This window comes from Entelurus aequoreus, linkage group LG04, assembly GCF_033978785.1.
Source record: "Entelurus aequoreus isolate RoL-2023_Sb linkage group LG04, RoL_Eaeq_v1.1, whole genome shotgun sequence".
Classification (NCBI taxonomy): Eukaryota; Metazoa; Chordata; class Actinopteri; order Syngnathiformes; family Syngnathidae; genus Entelurus; species Entelurus aequoreus.
Genome location: NC_084734.1, coordinates 10,744,144 through 10,762,365, shown reverse-complemented (window position 1 = coordinate 10,762,365; position 18,222 = coordinate 10,744,144). Strand labels below are relative to the sequence as shown.

General features: G+C 39.1%; 1 protein-coding gene across 3 annotated transcripts in view; it reads right to left on the bottom strand.

Annotated features, from left to right (window-relative positions):
- ccdc88b (coiled-coil domain containing 88B) overlaps nucleotides 1-18,222 on the bottom strand; it is a 174,192-nt gene that overhangs the window by 104,917 nt on the left and 51,053 nt on the right. For all 3 annotated transcript variants that reach the window (XM_062043422.1, XM_062043421.1, XM_062043423.1), the window contains 3 exons: nucleotides 14,997-15,137; nucleotides 8,720-8,856; nucleotides 3,012-3,093 (listed from right to left, as the gene is read on the bottom strand). In XM_062043422.1, the coding sequence (XP_061899406.1) occupies nucleotides 3,012-3,093; nucleotides 8,720-8,856; nucleotides 14,997-15,137 (360 nt within the window). The remainder of the gene's footprint in view (nucleotides 1-3,011; nucleotides 3,094-8,719; nucleotides 8,857-14,996; nucleotides 15,138-18,222) is intronic.

The window sequence follows — 18,222 nt, the reverse complement described above, 5'->3', positions numbered from 1 at the left end:
TGGTTTTAACCTTTGAAATCGTTTTTTAATCATTTATTTTTTATATTGGTTTTCTATTCATTTATTTTTTGTTTTTATTCAGTCATTGGTGGAGCATAATATTGTTTTTAATATTGTTTTTAATATTGTTTTTAACATGGCTGTGCAGCACTTTGGAAACATTCTTGTTGTGTAAATGTGCTATATAAATAAAGTGGATTGGATTGGATATGTTGCTCCAAAACCTGTATGTACCTTCCAGCATTAATGGTGCCTTCACAGATGTGTAAATTACCCATGCCTTGGGCACTAATACACCCCCATACCATCACACATGCTGGCTTTTACACTTTGCGCCTAGAACAGTCCGGATTGTTATTTTCCTCTTTAATCGGAAGGACTGGGTGTTGTTGATAAATGGCTTTGGCTTTGCATAGTAGAGTTTTAACTTTCACTTACAGATGTAGCAACCAACTGTAGTTACTGACAGTGGTTTTCTGAAGTGTTCCTGAGCCCATGTGGTGATATCCTTCACGCACTGATGTGGCTTTTTGATGCAGTACCGCCTGAGGGATTGAGTTTTCAGCCTTGCCGCTTACGTGCAGTGATTTATCCAGATTCCTTATGATGATATTACAGAGCTTAGATGGTGAAATCCCTAAATTCCAGTTGGACATAACTCCTCCTCTGTTGTTGGCGAACTTCCTTGGTGACACATTTTTTAAAACAGGTGAGGCGGCTGCACCTGTCCAGGTGTGAGTGACAGGGAGAAAAGCGCATTTGGTGGCACCTGCAATGCGTAGATCTATACATAGACCCCGCAATATAAATATTTATCAAACTTTTTTTCTCCAAAAATAATATTTTCTTACATTCAAGTCAAGTACTTGGCTCACCTGAGTCTAGTAAGCTAACATAAAATAGTTCAAAAAGCTTGACTGATAGAAAATAAGAATAAATAAAACTACTTTGAATTGCTGATTATAAAACAAGACCTTAAGGGAGCACAATGATGAATAATTATTCATTTTTATTTTTTATTTTTTGTATTATTTTTCAGTAATTCAGTTGTTTTGTAAACTTTTCCTATTTTACTTTCAAGATTTTCACTGGCTCATTTTTTACAGAAGGTTAAAAGGGACAAATTCAATAAAAACCTATTTAAATAAGTACTTAAATGTATAACGAATTCATTGAATTGGAATTAAATACATATACGAGTTATTAAATGTGCCATTATTATATTGAATGTAAAAGTACATTTAATTGTTTTTAATTTAATTTAGCAAATATTTTTCTATTTTTAATAATTTAATATTTTTGATTTAATTATTCAATTATTTCCTAATTTATTAAAGTATTTCGTGGTGTAATTATATTATGATTTAATGATTTATTTCATTGTTTCACGAACCAGTGAGTCATTCATTCTTTGTTTCTGTCAAACTCAGTGGGCGGGGCTTATAAGAATCCCGTCCAATCACTGCTTTGCCTGCAACTTTGGAAGCATTTCAAAACATGGCGACTAAGGAGTATTTATAGATTTTTCTAGAGTTGGTGGTCGATATTTTACACCTTGCTGAATATTTGTTGTCGGAGTTATTCCCACCCTTTCAGAATAAAATATGACCAGCACTTCTCTGGTCGACAGGTGTAACAAATCAGGTGTTAGGATCCGCCCACTTTGACAACTGACTTTGACAGAAATTCATGTTCACCAAATAAACCAGTAAATGGTGAAATAATGAATTCAATCATTAGTTATTACAATATTAATTGAACAATAACCTAATGAAGTAGTTTATTAAATATTGAAATAATTACATGGATAAAAAATCAAATGTAATTTACTTGATATTAATTAATTACACCTTTACTGCTAGTAGATAATAAACCTATTATACCTCTACTGCTAGTAGATAGTATACCTATTATACCTTTACTGCTAGTAGATAGTATACCTAGCATACCTTTACTGCTAGTAGATAGTATACCTATTATACCTTTACTGCTAGTAGATAGTATACCTATTATACCTTTACTGCTAGTAGATAGTATACCTATTATACCTTTACTGCTAGTAGATAGTATACCTATTATACCTTTACTGCTAGTAGATAGTATACCTATTATACCTTTACTGCTAGTAGATAGTATACTTATTATACCTTTACTGCTAGTAGATAGTATACCTATCATACCTTTACTGCTAGTAGATAGTATACCTATTATACCTTTACTGCTAGTAAATAGTATACCTATTATACCTCTACTGCTAGTAGATTGTATACCTAGCCTAACTTTACTGCTAGTAGATAGTATACCTATTATACCTTTACTGCTAGTAGATAGTATACCTATTATACCTTTACTGCTAGTAAATAGTATACCTATTATACCTCTACTGCTAGTAGATTGTATACCTAGCCTAACTTTACTGCTAGTAGATAGTATACCTATTATACCTCTACTGCTAGTAGATAGTATACCTATTATACATTTACTGCTAGTAGATAGTATACCTAGCATACCTCTACTCCTAGTAGATAGTATACCTATCATACCTTTACTGCTAGTAGATAGTATACCTATTATACCTTTACTGCTAGTAGATAGTATACCTATTATACCTTTACTGCTAGTAGATAGTATACCTATCATACCTTTACTGCCAGTAGATAGCATACCTATCATACCTTTACTGCTAGTAGATAGTATACCTATTATACCTTTACTGCTAGTAGATAGTATACCTATCATACCTTTACTGCTAGTAGATAGTATACCTAGTATACCTTTACTGCTAGTAGATAGTATACCTATTATACCTTTACTGCTAGTAGATAGTATACCTATTATACCTTTACTGCTAGTAGATAGTATACCTATCATACCTTTACTGCTAGTAGATAGTATACCTATTATACCTTTACTGCTAGTAGATAGTATACCTATTATACCTTTACTGCTAGTAGATAGTATAACTATCATGCCTTTACTGCTAGTGTAATATAATAGTATACCTATTATACCTTTTTCTGCAGCTTTTTGATCTCTTCCTCCATCATGTGAATCTCCTGCTTGTAGTCCAACAATTGATCACCTTTGTCATCCCTGAAAGACAGCAGCAAGTCTCAGTGTGTGCGTGTGTGTGTGCGTGTGTGTGTGTGTGTGTGTGTGTGTGTGTGTGTGTGTGTGTGTGTGTGTGTGTGTGTGTGTGTGTGTGTGTGTGTGTGTGTGTGTGTGTGTGTGTGTGTGTGTGTGTGTGTGTGTGTGTGTGTGTGTGTGTGTGTGTGTGCGTGTGACTCGACCTATGTTGCTCTTTTCCGACGTATAAAAGTAGTGACAATGTTTGCGTTGAAAAAAGCCAAAGTGTGAAGTCAAAAGGTTTCACATTTAGCTTTGAACTTGTTTTGTTTGTCTCTCAACACTTTTTTTTTAACAAAAGGTTCTCAATTATTTTTTGTCACGCTCCTCCTAGAGGACACTTTTTTTTTGACATGAATGTTTATTTTGTCATCTGTATGTGTGAAGATAGTTATTTACTAACACTAAAGATGCTGTTACGCCATGCTAAAACACATATTTTACATACAGTATTTTAAGACAAAACATTTGTGTTATAAATGACTAAGTATATTATTATTCTTAGTTTAAAAAAACAGCTTTTTTCAAATTTCATTTAAAAGGTTTGGCTCTTTTTTTCCTAAATGTTTACTGGTTTGTTTTTTTAGATAGAAATTATTACTTGAAAACACACAACTTTTTTTAATTGTAGTGGACACGTTAGGCATATTTGCACAAAGTATCGGTATGGGATCGGTATTGCTGATACCAGCCGGAATCTGACTTAGTATTAGATGGGAGAGAAAATCAATGTTATGTCACATCATAATTGCATGTGAGCACTGGAATAAATGCTAGTTTTTTTTAGGTCGCTCTGTATTGATCCCAGAGTGGGCAAGTAAGTTGTGACCAGAGGTGGGTAGTAACGCGCTATATTTACTCCGTTACATCTACTTGAGTAACTTTTGGGATGAATTGTACTTCTAAGAGTAATTTTAATGCAACATGTTTCTTCTCTATGTATAGAGAAGAAACGCTACTTTTACTCCGCTCCATTTATCTACATTCAGCTCGCTTTTTATCGATCTGTTAATGCACGCTTTGTTTGTTTTGGTTTGTCAGACAGACCTTCAAAGTATGCATGCCTGCGTTTCACCAATCAAATGCGGTCACTGGTGACGTTTGACTCCGTTTCACCAATCAAATGCGGTCACTGGTGACGTTTGACTCCGTTTCACCAATGAAATGCGGTCACTGGTGACGTTTGACTCCGTTTCACCAATCAAATGCAGTCACTGGTGACGTTTGACTCCGTTTCACCAATGAAATGCAGTCACTGGTGACGTTTGACTCCATTTCGCCAATCACATGCGGTCACTGGTGACGTTTGACTCCGTTTCACCAATCAAATGCAGTCACTGGTGACGTTTGACTCCGTTTCACCAATCAAATGCAGTCACTGGTGACGTTTGACTCCGTTTCACCAATAAAATGCGGTCACTGGTGACGTTTGACTCCGTTTCACCAATAAAATGCGGTCACTGGTGACGTTTGACTCCGTTTCACCAATAAAATGCGGTCACTGGTGACGTTTGACTCCGTTTCACCAATCAAATGCAGTCACTGGTGACGTTTGACTCCGTTTCACCAATCACATGCAGTCACTGGTGACGTTTGACTCCATTTCACCAATGAAATGCAGTCACTTGTGACGTTTGACTCCGTTTCACCAATCAAATGCGGTCACTGGTGACGTTTGACTCCGTTTCACCAATCAAATGCAGTCACTGGTGACGTTAGACTCCGTTTCACCAATCAAATGCAGTCACTGGTGACGTTTGACTCCGTTTCACCAATCAAATGCAGTCACTGGTGACGTTTGACTCCGTTTCACCAATCAAATGCAGTCACTGGTGACGTTTGACTCCGTTTCACCAATCAAATGCAGTCACTGGTGACGTTTGACTCCGTTTCACCAATCAAATGCGGTCACTGGTGACGTTTGACTCCGTTTCACCAATAAAATGCGGTCACTGGTGACGTTTGACTCCGTTTCACCAATCAAATGCAGTCACTGGTGACGTTTGACTCCGTTTCACCAATAAAATGCGGTCACTGGTGACGTTTGACTCCGTTTCACCAATCAAATGTGGTCACTGGTGACGTTTGACTCCGTTTCACCAATCAAATGCGGTCACTGGTGACGTTTGACTCCGTTTCACCAATCAAATGCGGTCACTGGTGACGTTTGACTCCGTTTCACCAATCAAATGCAGTCACTGGTGACGTTTGACTCCGTTTCACCAATCAAATGCGGTCACTGGTGACGTTTGACTCCGTTTCACCAATCAAATGCGGTCGCTGGTGACGTTTGACTCCGTTTCACCAATGAAATGCGGTCACTGGTGACGTTTGACTACGTTTCACCAATGAAATGCAGTCACTGGTGACGTTTGACTCCGTTTCACCAATGAAATGCAGTCACTGGTGACGTTTGACTCCGTTTCACCAATCAAATGCAGTCACTGGTGACGTTTGACTCCGTTTCACCAATCAAATGCAGTCACTGGTGACGTTTGACTCCATTTCACCAATGAAATGCAGTCACTTGTGACGTTTGACTCCGTTTCACCAATCAAATGCGGTCACTGGTGACGTTTGACTCCGTTTCACCAATCAAATGCGGTCACTGGTGACGTTTGACTCCGTTTCACCAATCAAATGCGGTCACTGGTGACGTTTGACTCCGTTTCACCAATCAAATGCGGTCACTGGTGACGTTTGACTCCGTTTCACCAATCAAATACAGTCACTGGTGACGTTTGACTCCGTTTCACCAATCAAATGCGGTCACTGGTGACGTTTGACTACGTTTCACCAATCAAATACAGTCACTGGTGACGTTTGACTCCGTTTCACCAATGAAATGCGGTCACTGGTGACGTTTGACTACGTTTCACCAATGAAATGCAGTCACTGGTGACGTTTGACTCCGTTTCACCAATGAAATGCAGTCACTGGTGACGTTTGACTCCGTTTCACCAATCAAATGCAGTCACTGGTGACGTTTGACTCCGTTTCACCAATCAAATGCAGTCACTGGTGACGTTTGACTCCATTTCACCAATGAAATGCAGTCACTTGTGACGTTTGACTCCGTTTCACCAATCAAATGCGGTCACTGGTGACGTTTGACTCCGTTTCACCAATCAAATGCGGTCACTGGTGACGTTTGACTCCGTTTCACCAATCAAATGCGGTCACTGGTGACGTTTGACTCCGTTTCACCAATCAAATGCGGTCACTGGTGACGTTTGACTCCGTTTCACCAATCAAATGCAGTCACTGGTGACGTTTGACTCCGTTTCACCAATCAAATGCGGTCACTGGTGACGTTTGACTCCGTTTCACCAATCAAATGCGGTCACTGGTGACGTTTGACTCCGTTTCACCAATGAAATGCAGTCACTGGTGACGTTTGACTCCGTTTCACCAATCACATGCAGTCACTGGTGACGTTTGACTCCGTTTCACCAATCAAACAGAGCCAGGCGGTCACATGATTAACAAGCTTAAGCTTACATGAACTCAACATCAAATTTGAGGAAGCACATCGCGGTGAGTAACGTCAGTAGATATTTTGGCTGTCACCGTAGGCTGATGTTAGCTTCCCTGCTATGAATCACTGTCAAATGTACATCGTGTGGGGACATTTATTAACGCACTGCAGCCTCATAGACACGCACAGTCGCACACACACTCACGCATGCATAGAAACACCAATCAGAAGTGCACAGTGTGTTCCCAGGTGCAGCCCACACCTATCAGTTTATGGTTTGCGTAAAGGCTAACTTGTTATTTTCCTTCGTAATCTCTGCCTACTGAGCCTATGGTGCTGTTAAGTTATTGTGGCTCAATTTGCCTTAATTTTTGTATGTTAATGTTTATTTAATATATATTATTGTTTTAGTTGCTTAAGAGATGTTCTTGGCTCTGAATTTGCTCTTTGCTATTTTTATGTTTTTGTGCATTATTTGTTGCCGTCATTAAACAAACAGGTTACTCATCAGTTACTCAGTACTTGAGTAGTCTTTTCACAACATACTTTTTACTTTTACTCAAGTAAATATTTGGGTGACTACTCCTTACTTTGGGAGACTGCAATGAAGAAAGCTGTAGGTGGGATCGGTGTATTAGCGGCTGGCTGCAGCAACACAACCAGGAGGACTTAGTCGGATAGCAGGCGCGCTATCAGACGCTAGCCGCCGACCGCATCGATGATCGGGTGAAGTCCTTCGTCGCGCCGTCGATCGCTGGAACTCAGGTGAGCACGGGTGTTGATGAGCAGATGAGGGCTGGCGTAGGTGGAGCGCTAATGTTTTTGTCATAGCTCTGACGAGGTCCCGTAGCTAAGTTAGCTTCAATGGCGTCGTTAGCAACAGCATTGCTAGGCTTCGACAGGCGGCACAGCATTAACCGTGTGGTTACAGGTCCAGTGTTTGGTTCGGTGTCTCCTGATAGTAGTATTGTTGATCTTCTGTCTATCCTTCCAGTCAGGGGCTTATTTCTTTTGTTTCTATCTGCATTTAAGCACGGTGCTATCACGTTAACTCCGTAGCTAAAGTGCTTCACCGATGTATTGTCGTGGAGATAAAAGTCACTGTGAATGTCCATTTTACGTTCTCGACTCTCATTTTCAAGAGGATATAGTATCCGAGGTGGTTTAAAATACAAATCTGTGATCCACAATAGAAAAAGGAGAAAGTGTGGAATCCAATGAGCCCTTTTACCTAAGTTACGGTCAGAGCGAAAAAAGATACGTCCTGCACTGCACTCTAGTCCTTCACTCTCACGTTCCTCATCCACGAATCTTTCATCCTCGCTCAAATTAATGGGGTAATCGTCGCTTTCTCGGTCCGGATCGCTCTCGCTGCTGGTGTAAACAATGGGGAAATGTGAGGAGCCTTTCAACCTGTGACGTCACGCTACTTCCGGTACAGGCAAGGCTTTTTTTTTATCAGCGACCAAAAGTTGCGAACTTTATCGTCGATGTTCTCTACTAAACCCTTTCAGCAAAAATATGGCAATATCGCGAAATGATCAAGTATGACACATAGAATGGATCTACTATCCCCGTTTAAATAAAAAAAATGCATTTCAGTAGGCCTTTAATGTTGATGTTTGTCTTCGAGATATATATTTGACAGTGTACATTTTCCAAAGCGGGTTTCATTTGCAATTTGGGAACGCCTCCTCACACGCCGCTAGTTGAGAGACTCAAAAGCGTGTTTTAAAAGGGAGAAAATGTGCAACAAAGCATTTCCGATACGTATAATCTAGTCGAGTGTAGATTAGAATCATCACAGGTCTCCTTGAAAAACTCCTTGTATGGAATTCAGTGGACTAATGAACACAAACAGATAAATAAATAAAGCCAATGACCCTTCTTACGCTGGTAATTAAGTTCAACTGGAGTTGACCTTGATAAATGAGTGGCTGCCAATTTACTAGGATTTTATGTGAAAAGTCTGTTTTTGTAATGAATGAGTGCAGGATGAATGTGATTATAAATACGTTTCATGGTCAAGATAATATATTGTTTCTATTAAATGTGGTTTCCTAGCAAATGCTTGTGTTGCGTATGCTTGTATGCTTGTGTTGTGTACACACTCACAGTTGTTGTTTCAGGCGACGCACTCTGGCCTTGCTGTCTGCCAGCTGCAGTGCCAGACCTTGGAGCGGCTCCTCACTGTGAACGCCCAGAGGCGAGTCAGTGTGGGCCTCTCGCTCCCGACGCAGCTCTGCCAGGCGCTGGGCGGGCGAGCGACAGCATGTCAAAAGGACACAAAATGGAGGGGGACACGTGGCAGAATATATTAGAGTAAACGTACTTTACAGCTACATATCTTTTTAGAGCAACAGAAACTAGGAAAGGACAGCTGGCGGAAAAAGGCTCACTGGTCTATGCAAGGTCTGTTTGCTGTACAGAAGCAGTGAAGTTGTCACGTTGTGTAAATGGTAAATAAAAAGAGAATACAATGATTTGCAAATCCTTTTCAACTTACACTGCCGTTCAAAAGTTTGGGGTCACATTGAAATGTCCTTATTTTTGAAGGAAAAGCACTGTACTTTTCAATGAAGATAACTTTAAACTAGTCTTAACTTTAAAGAAATACACTCTATACCAGGGGTCACCAACCTTTTTGAAACCAAGAGCTACTTCTTGGGTACTGATTAATGCGAAGGGCTACCAGTTTGATACACACTTAAATAAATTGCCAGAAATAGCCAATTTGCTCAATTTACCTTTAACTCTATGTTATTATTAATAATTAATGATATTTACACTTAATTGAACGGTTTAAAAGAGGAGAAAACACGAAAAAAATGACAATTAAATTTTGAAACATAGTTTATCTTCAATTTCGAATCTTTAAAATTCTAAATTCAACCGAAAAAAAGAAGACAAAAACTTAAAACAATAATTTATGGAACATCATTAGTAATTTTTCCTGATTAAGATTAATTTTAGAATTTTGATGACATGTTTTAAATAGGTTAAAATCCAATCTACACTTTGTTAGAATATATAACAAATTGGACCAAGCTATATTTCTAACAAAGACAAATCATTATTTCTTCTAGATTTTACAGAACAAACATTTTAAAATGAATTCAAAAGACTTTGAAATAAGATTTAAATTTGATTCTACAGATTTTCTAGATTTGCCAGAATAATTTTTTTGAATTTTAATCATAATAAGTTTGAAGAAATATTTCACAAATATTCTTCGTCGAAAAAACAGAAGCTAAAATGAAGAATTAAATTACAATTTATTTATTATTCTTTACAATAAAAAAAATACATTTACTTGAACATTGATTTAAATTGTCAGGAAAGAAGAGGAAGGAATTTAAAAGGTAAAAAGGTATATGTGTTTAAAAATCCTAAAATCATTTTTGAGGTTGTATTTTTTCTCTAAATTTGTCTTTCTGAAAGTTATAAGAAGCAAAGTAAAAAAAATTATGAATTTATTTAAACAAGTGAAGACCAAGTCTTTATAATATTTTCTTGGATCATCAAATTCTATTTGAGTTTTGTCTCTCTTAGAATTAAAAATGTCGGTCAAAGCGAGAACAGAATACTAGTAAATAAATACAATTTAAAAAATAGAGGCAGCTCACTGGTAAGTGCTGCTATTTGAGCTATTTTTAGAACACGCCGGCGGGCTACTCATCTGGTCCTTACGGGCTACCTGGTGCCCGCGGGCACCGCGTTGGTGACCCCTGCTCTATACATTGCTAATGTGGTAAATGACTATTCTAGCTGCAAATGTCTGGTTTTTGGTGCAATATCTACATAGGTGTATAGAGGCCCATTTCCAGCAACTATCACTCCAGTGTTCTAATGGTACAATGTGTTTGCTCATTGGCTCAGAAGGCTAATTGATGATTAGAAAACCCTTGTGCAATCATGTTCACACATCTGAAAACAGTTTAGCTCGTTACAGAAGCTACAAAACTGACCTTCCTTTGAGCAGATTGAGTTTCTGGAGCATCACATTTGTGGGGTCAATTAAACGCTCAAAATGGCCAGAAAAAGAGAACTTTCATCTGAAACTCGACAGTCTATTCTTGTTCTTAGAAATGAAGGCTATTCCACAAAATTGTTTGGGTGACCCCAAACTTTTGAACGGTAGTGTATATTTAATTGAATAGGCTGCAAAGACAAGATATTTAGCAATCGAACTGGAAAACGTTGTTATATTTTGCAAATATTAGCTCATTTGGAATTTGACGCCTGCAGCATGTTTCAAAAAAGCTGGCACAAGTGGCAAAAAAAGAGTGACTGAGTTGAGGAATGCTCATCAAAGACTTCTTTGGAACATCCCACAGGTGAACAGGCTCATTGGGAACAGGTGGGTGCCATGATTGGGTATAAAAGTAGATTCCACGGAATGCTCAGTCGTTCACAAACAGGGACGGGGCGAGGGTCACCACTTTGTCAACAAATGCCTGAGCAAATTGTTTAAGTTAAGTTAAAGTTAAAGTACCAATGATTGTCACACACACACTAGGTGTGGTGAAATGTGTCCTCTGCATTTGACCCATTACCCTTTATCACCCCCTGGGAGGTGAGGGGAGCAGTGAGCAGCAGCAGTGGCCGCGCCCGGGAATTATTTTTGGTGATTTAACCCCCAATTCCAACCCTTGATGCTGAGTGTCAAGCAGGGAGGTAATGGCTCCCATTTTTATAGTCTTTGGTATGACTCGGCCGGGGTTCGAACTCACAACCTACCCATCTCAGGGCGGACACTCTAACCACTAGGCCACTAGGTAGGCGAGAACAACATTTCTCAACCAGCTATTGCAAGGAATTTGGGGAGTTCACCATCTACGCTCCGTAATATCATCAAAAGGTTCAGAGAATCTGGAGAAATCACTGCACGTAAGCGGCAAGGCAGAAAACCAACAATGAATGCCACCGAGTTCAGATTAAAACTTGGGAGACAAACATGCATTCCTCACGGCACCTCTTTAAAGTACCAGTAGAATGGAAAAACAAGTTGCCTCTATATTGAAGCTATTATCATATATATCTGATTTATGACACCAAAAGACTTACAAAGTTTTTGAGTAAATAAATATGATCAAAATCGTGTCAATCTAACGAGACATTTTGAGAGATACTGAGCAAGCAGGTCACGTGACCGGCTCACAGTACAGCAACATAAGCTGCTAGTAATTACCTTTCTGTTATCAATGCGCTTATAATAACAATATTGCTAATATTTGGTAAATATTCAGGTCACTATAAGTGCAGAGTATTGTTGGCGGGGTTTGGATGGTTATTCAGAGGGTTTTGTGGGCAAAATAGAGAGCCCCCCTTAACTCATTTGTTACGACGGAGAATAAATACAAAGAAGAAAACATTTGTGTTCTTGTGTTACTCCGGGTTGGGGAGGAGACCCTGCCCCAAGTGGAGGAGTTCAAGTACCTCGGAGTCTTGTTCACGAGTGAGGGAAGAGTGGATGGCGAGATGGACAGGCGGATCGGTGCGGCGTCTTCAGTAATGCGGACGCTGTATCGATCCGTTGTGGTGAAGAAGGAGCTGAGCCGGAAGGCAAAGCTCTCAATTTACCGGTCGATCTACGTTCCCATCCTCACCTATGGTCATGAGCTTTGGGTTATGACCGAAAGGACAAGATCTACGTTCCCATCCTCACCTATGGTCATGAGCTTTGGGTTATGACCGAAAGGACAGGATCTACGTTCTCATCTTCACCTATGGTCATGAGCTTTGGGGTTATGACCGAAAGGACAAGATCTACGTTCCCAACCTCACCTATGGTCATGAGCTTTGGGTTATGACCTAAAGGACAGGATCTACGTTCCCATCCTCACCTATGGTCATGAGCTTTGGGTTATGACCAAAAGGACAAGATCTACGTTCCCATCCTCCCCTATGGTCATGAGCTTTGGTTTATGACGGAAAGGACAAGATCTACGTTCCCATCCTCACCTATGGTCATGAGCTTTGGGTTATGACCTAAAGGACAAGATCTACGTTCCCATCCTCACCTATGGCCATGAGCTTTGGGTGACCGAAAGGACAAGAGCTACCTTCCCATCCTCACCTATGGTCATGAGCTTTGGGTTATGACCTAAAGGACAAGATCTACGTTCCCATCCTCACCTATGGTCATGAGCTTTGGGTGACCGAAAGGACAAGATCTACGTTCCCATCCTCACCTATGGTCATGAGCTTTGGGTTATGACCTAAAGGACAATATCTACGTTCCCATCCTCACCTATGGTCATGAGCTTTGGGTTATGACCTAAAGGACAAGATCTACGTTCCCATCCTCACCTATGGTCATGAGATTTGGGTTATGACCGAAAGGACAAGATTTACGTTCCCATTTTCACCTATGGTCATGAGATTTGGGTTATGATCGTAAGGACAAGATCTACATTCCAATCCTCCCCTATGGTCATGAGCTTTGGGTTATGACGGAAAGGACAAGATCACGGGTACAAGCGGGCGAAATGAGTTTCCTCCGCCGGGTGGCAGGTCTCTCCCTTAGAGATAGGGTGAGAAGCTCTGTCATCCAGGAGGAGCTGAAAGTAAAGCTGCTGCTCCTCCACATGGAGAGGAGACAGATGAGGTGGTTCAGGCATCTGGTCAAGATGCCACCCGAACGCCTCTCTAGGAAGGTGTTTCGGGCACGTCGGACCGGTAGGAGGCCACGGGGAAGACCCAGGTCATGTTGGGAAGACTATGTCTCCTGGCTGGCCTGGGAACGCCTCAGGATCCCCCGGGAAGAGCTGGACCAAGTGGCTGGGGAGAGGGAAGTCTGGCCTCCTCAGATAAGCGGAAGAAGATGGATGGATGGATGGATGGATGGATGGTGTTACTTGGGTATTGTAAAAGATTTCAAGTTGTTGCATATTTCCAGTATGAGGATCTGCTGAGAGTGCAGCAACGTTCCCATCCTGAATCTGCGGAAGACATCGGGAGCGGCATATTCAAAACGGCCGTCTGGAATTGAGGCATTTTGAAATGTTTAGATGGTATGTTAATATTCTTTGCCAAATAAAAATACAATTGGATATGCTTTAATCCACGAAACATAATGAAGCATATAAAGTTAACATGTTTTTCCACTCTCCTGGTACTTTAAGTCCTCTCCTTTTTGGCAGCTACAAAGTTTTTGGTAATGTGATGATGTAACTAAGGAGCTTGTTAAGTCGTTTGTTCAATTTCTTTAGTTCTACAAGTTGTGTTCCTCCGGGTTTGGTCCTCTCTCTTTCATGATCTGGGCTATTCCCCCAGTTCAGCACATTCTTAAAAATACTAGAGCAGGGGTCACCAACCTTTTTGAAACCAAGAGCTACTTCTTGGGTACTGATTAATGCGAAGGGCTACCAGTTTGATACACACTTAAATAAATTGCCAGAAATAGCCAATTTGCTCAATTTACCTTTAACTCTATGTTATTATTATTAATTAATGATATTTATCTTTGTGGAAACACTGATCATCTTAATGATTTCTCACAATAAATATATATAGAAACAGATAAATATCAATATGCAACACTTTATTTTTATATTTTCTCTAAGTGCACATTTTTCAAATTGAACATTTTCAAATGATCACTTCTAAGACAGTCTTGTGAAATCACAATATCCCATTTTAACTAGCTAGCCACTAACATTTATTAACAAATCATGAATTACTTTGCACCATGTTTGTACAAATAATAACTCATGTAAAATACAAAAGTCAACTGAAATTTTTAAATAAATCATGTCACATTTTGAACTGGACCCAAAATCTGTTATCTGTTTCTTTGTCAGTTAGTGAAGACCAAGTCTTTAAAATATTTTCTTGGATTTTCAAATTCTATTTGAGTTTTGTCTCTCTTAGAATTAAAAATGTCGAGCAAAGCGAGACCAGCCTGCTAGTAAATAAATAAAATTTTAAAAATAGAGGCAGCTCACTGGTAAGTGCTGCTATTTGAGCTATTTTTAGAACAGGCCAGCGGGCTACTCATCTGGTCCTTACGGGCTACCTGGTGCCCGCGGGCACCGCGTTGGTGACCCCTGTACTAGAGTGATGTCATAGACATGATCTTTGACTGGCTGGATTGCGTAAGGTAAGGTAAAAGATGCAGAGCGCTCCTGTAACGCTGACAAAATAAATAGATCAAAATCAAATGTCTATGGTAGAGAATGCTCATTTTCAAAATAAGACTCAGAGTGACGGGAGAAGCCTGGCCCCTTCAGTCCTTGGCTTTCTGGAAGTGTGGCCCCCAAAACAATGAAGTTGAAGATCCTTGGTAAATACCAAATAATATCTATGATGTTGGAAATGTCAAAAGGGGTTGAAGTACTGGAAGTTAGAGGACTGGACTGTTTGGGTTTATGTTGTGTTTGCATCGCACCTCCAGGTGTGTGTCTCTCTGGGCCAGCATGCTCTGGATGTGTTTAGCCATGGAGCTAAACACCAGCTTGAGATCTGCACCCTCCACCTCCAGCAGCTCCTCCCACTGGAGCGGCAGCACAGAGCGAGGGTCCTGAGTCACCTGCAGTCAGGTGATGGATGTGGGAAGGAGAAGAAACCGGACACGCACCAGTCAATCCTCCAAGTGTGAACGCCAAGTAAGAAGACATTTTTGAAGTATAAAATCTGTATGTAAACTAATGCAGGCAGAAGTGGGTGTGGAGGGTCTGCAGCGGGCTGGGGGGTGCATCGCTCCACACATAAGGGCAGGGGGGAGCAGACCTCCTCAGTGTTGTGATTTATGAGGCAGAGAAGCCTTTCACACAAGAAAAGTCCTGCTGTTAGCGTGATTCAGTCATGCAGATCTGCAACATGCTGGCTCTGTAATGTGGGCAATTACTCACAGGCCCTAGTTTTTTTCTAGTGTGCTATTGGCATCCATGCTTTATTGGAGGGGACACTTTGACAGAAACTGAGCAGACCATTCTGCGCTTCAGTTTTGTGTGACCAATTTAGGTCGACGACTAGATGTGAGCAATCTAAGTCTAAGACTAGATGTAACAATCTAAGACTAGATGTGACCAATCTAAGGCTAAAACTAGATGTGAGCAATCTAAGACTAGATGTGACCAATCTAAGGCTAAGACTAGATGTGAGCAATCTAAGTCTAAGACTAGATATGAGCAATCTAAGTCTAAGACTAGGTGTAACAATCTAAGACTAGATGTGACCAATCTAAGGCTAAGACTAGATGTAACAATCTAAGACTAGATGTGACCAATCTAAGGCTAAGACTAGATGTGACCAATCTAAATCTAAGACTAGATGTGACCAATCTAAGTCTAAGACTAGATGTGACCAATCTAAGTCTAAGACTAGATGTGACCAATCTAAAGCTAAGACTAGATGTGAGCAATCTAAGTCTAAGACTAGATATGAGCAATCTAAGTCTAAGACTAGATGTAACAATCTAAAACTAGATGTGACCAATCTAAGGCTAAGACTAGATGTGACCAATCTAAGGCTAAGACTAGATGTCACAATCTAAGACTAGATGTGACCAATCTAAGGCTAAGACTAGATGTGACCAATCTAAATCTAAGACTAGATGTGACCAATCTAAGTCTAAGACTAGATGTAACAATCTAAGACTAGATGTAACAATCTAAGACTAGATGTAACCATCTAAGTCTAAGACTAGATGCAACAATCTAAGTCTAAGACTAAATGTAACAATCTAAGTCTAACACTAGATGTAACAATCTAAGTCTAAGACTAGATGTGACCAATCTAAGTCTAAGACTAGATGTAACAATCTTAGTCTAAGACTAGATGTAACAATCTAAGTCTAAGACTAGATGTAACAATCTAAGTCTAAGACTAGATGTAACAATCTAAGTCTAAGACTAGATGTAACAATCTAAGTCTAAGACTAGATGTGACCAATCTTAGTCTAAGACTAGATGTAACAATCTAAGTCTAAGACTAGATGTAACAATCTAAGTCTAAGACTAGATGTAACAATCTAAGTCTAAGACTAAATGTAACAATCTAAGTCTAACACTAAATGTAACAATCTAAGTCTAAGACTAGATGTGACCAATCTAATTCTAAGACTAGATGTGACCAATCTAAGTCTAAGACTAGATGTAACAATCTTAGTCTAAGACTAGATGCAACAATCTAAGTCTAAGACTAGATGTAACAATCTAAGTCTAAGACTAGATGTAACAATCTAAGTCTAAGACTAGATGTGACCAATCTTAGTCCAAGACTAGATGTAACAATCTAAGTCTAAGACTAGATGTAACAATCTAAGTCTAAGACTAGATGTAACAATCTAAGTCTAAGACTAGATGTAACAATCTAAGTCTAAGACTAGATTTGACCAATCTAAGTCTAGAACTAGATGTAACAATCTAAGTCTAAGACTGGATGTAACAATCTAAGTCTAAGACTAGATGTAACAATCTAAGTCAAAGACTAGATGTAACAATCTAAGTCTAAGACTAGATGTAACAATCTAAGTCTAAGACTAGATGTGACCAATCTAAGTCAAAGACTAGATGTAACAATCTAAGTCTAAGACTAGATTAACAATCTAAGTCTAAGACTAGATGTAACAATCTAAGTCTAAGACTAGATGTAACAATCTAAGTCTAAAACTAGATTAACAATCTGAGTCTAAGACTAAATGTAACAATCTGAGTCTAAGACTAAATGTAACAATCTAAGTCTAAGACTAGATGTAACAATCTAAGTCAAAGACTAGATGTAACAATCTAAGTCAAAGACTAGATGTAACAATCTAAGTCTAAGACTAGATGTAACAATCTAAGTCTAAGACTAGATGTGACCAATCTAAGTCAAAGACTAGATGTAACAATCTAAGTCCAAGACTAGATTAACAATCTAAGTCTAAGACTAGATGTAACAATCTAAGTCTAAGACTAGATGTTACAATCTAAGTCAAAGACTAGATGTAACAATCTAAGTCTAAAACTAGATTAACAATCTGAGTCTAAGACTAAATGTAACAATCTAAGTCTAAGACTAGATGTGACCAATCTAAGTCAAAGACTAGATGTAACAATCTAAGTCAAAGACTAGATGTAACAATCTAAGTCTAAAACTAGATTAACAATCTGAGTCTAAGACTAAATGTAACAATCTAAGTCTAAGACTAGATGTGACCAATCTAAGTCAAAGACTAGATGTAACAATCTAAGTCAAAGACTAGATGTAACAATCTAAGTCTAAGACTAAATGTAACAATCTAAGTCTAAGACGAGATGTAACAATCTAAGTCTAAGACTAGATGTAACAATCTAAGTCTAAAACTAGATTAACAATCTGAGTCTAAGACTAAATGTAACAATCTAAGTCTAAGACTAGATGTGACCAATCTAAGTCAAAGACTAGATGTAACAATCTAAGTCAAAGACTAGATGTAACAATCTAAGTCTAAAACTAGATTAACAATCTGAGTCTAAGACTAGATGTAACAATCTAAGTCTAAGACTAAATGTAACAATCTAAGTCTAAGACGAGATGTAACAATCTAAGTCAAAGACTAGATGTAACAATCTAAGTCTAAAACTAGATTAACAATCTGAGTCTAAGACTAGATGTAACAATCTAAGTCTAAGACGAGATGTAACAATCTA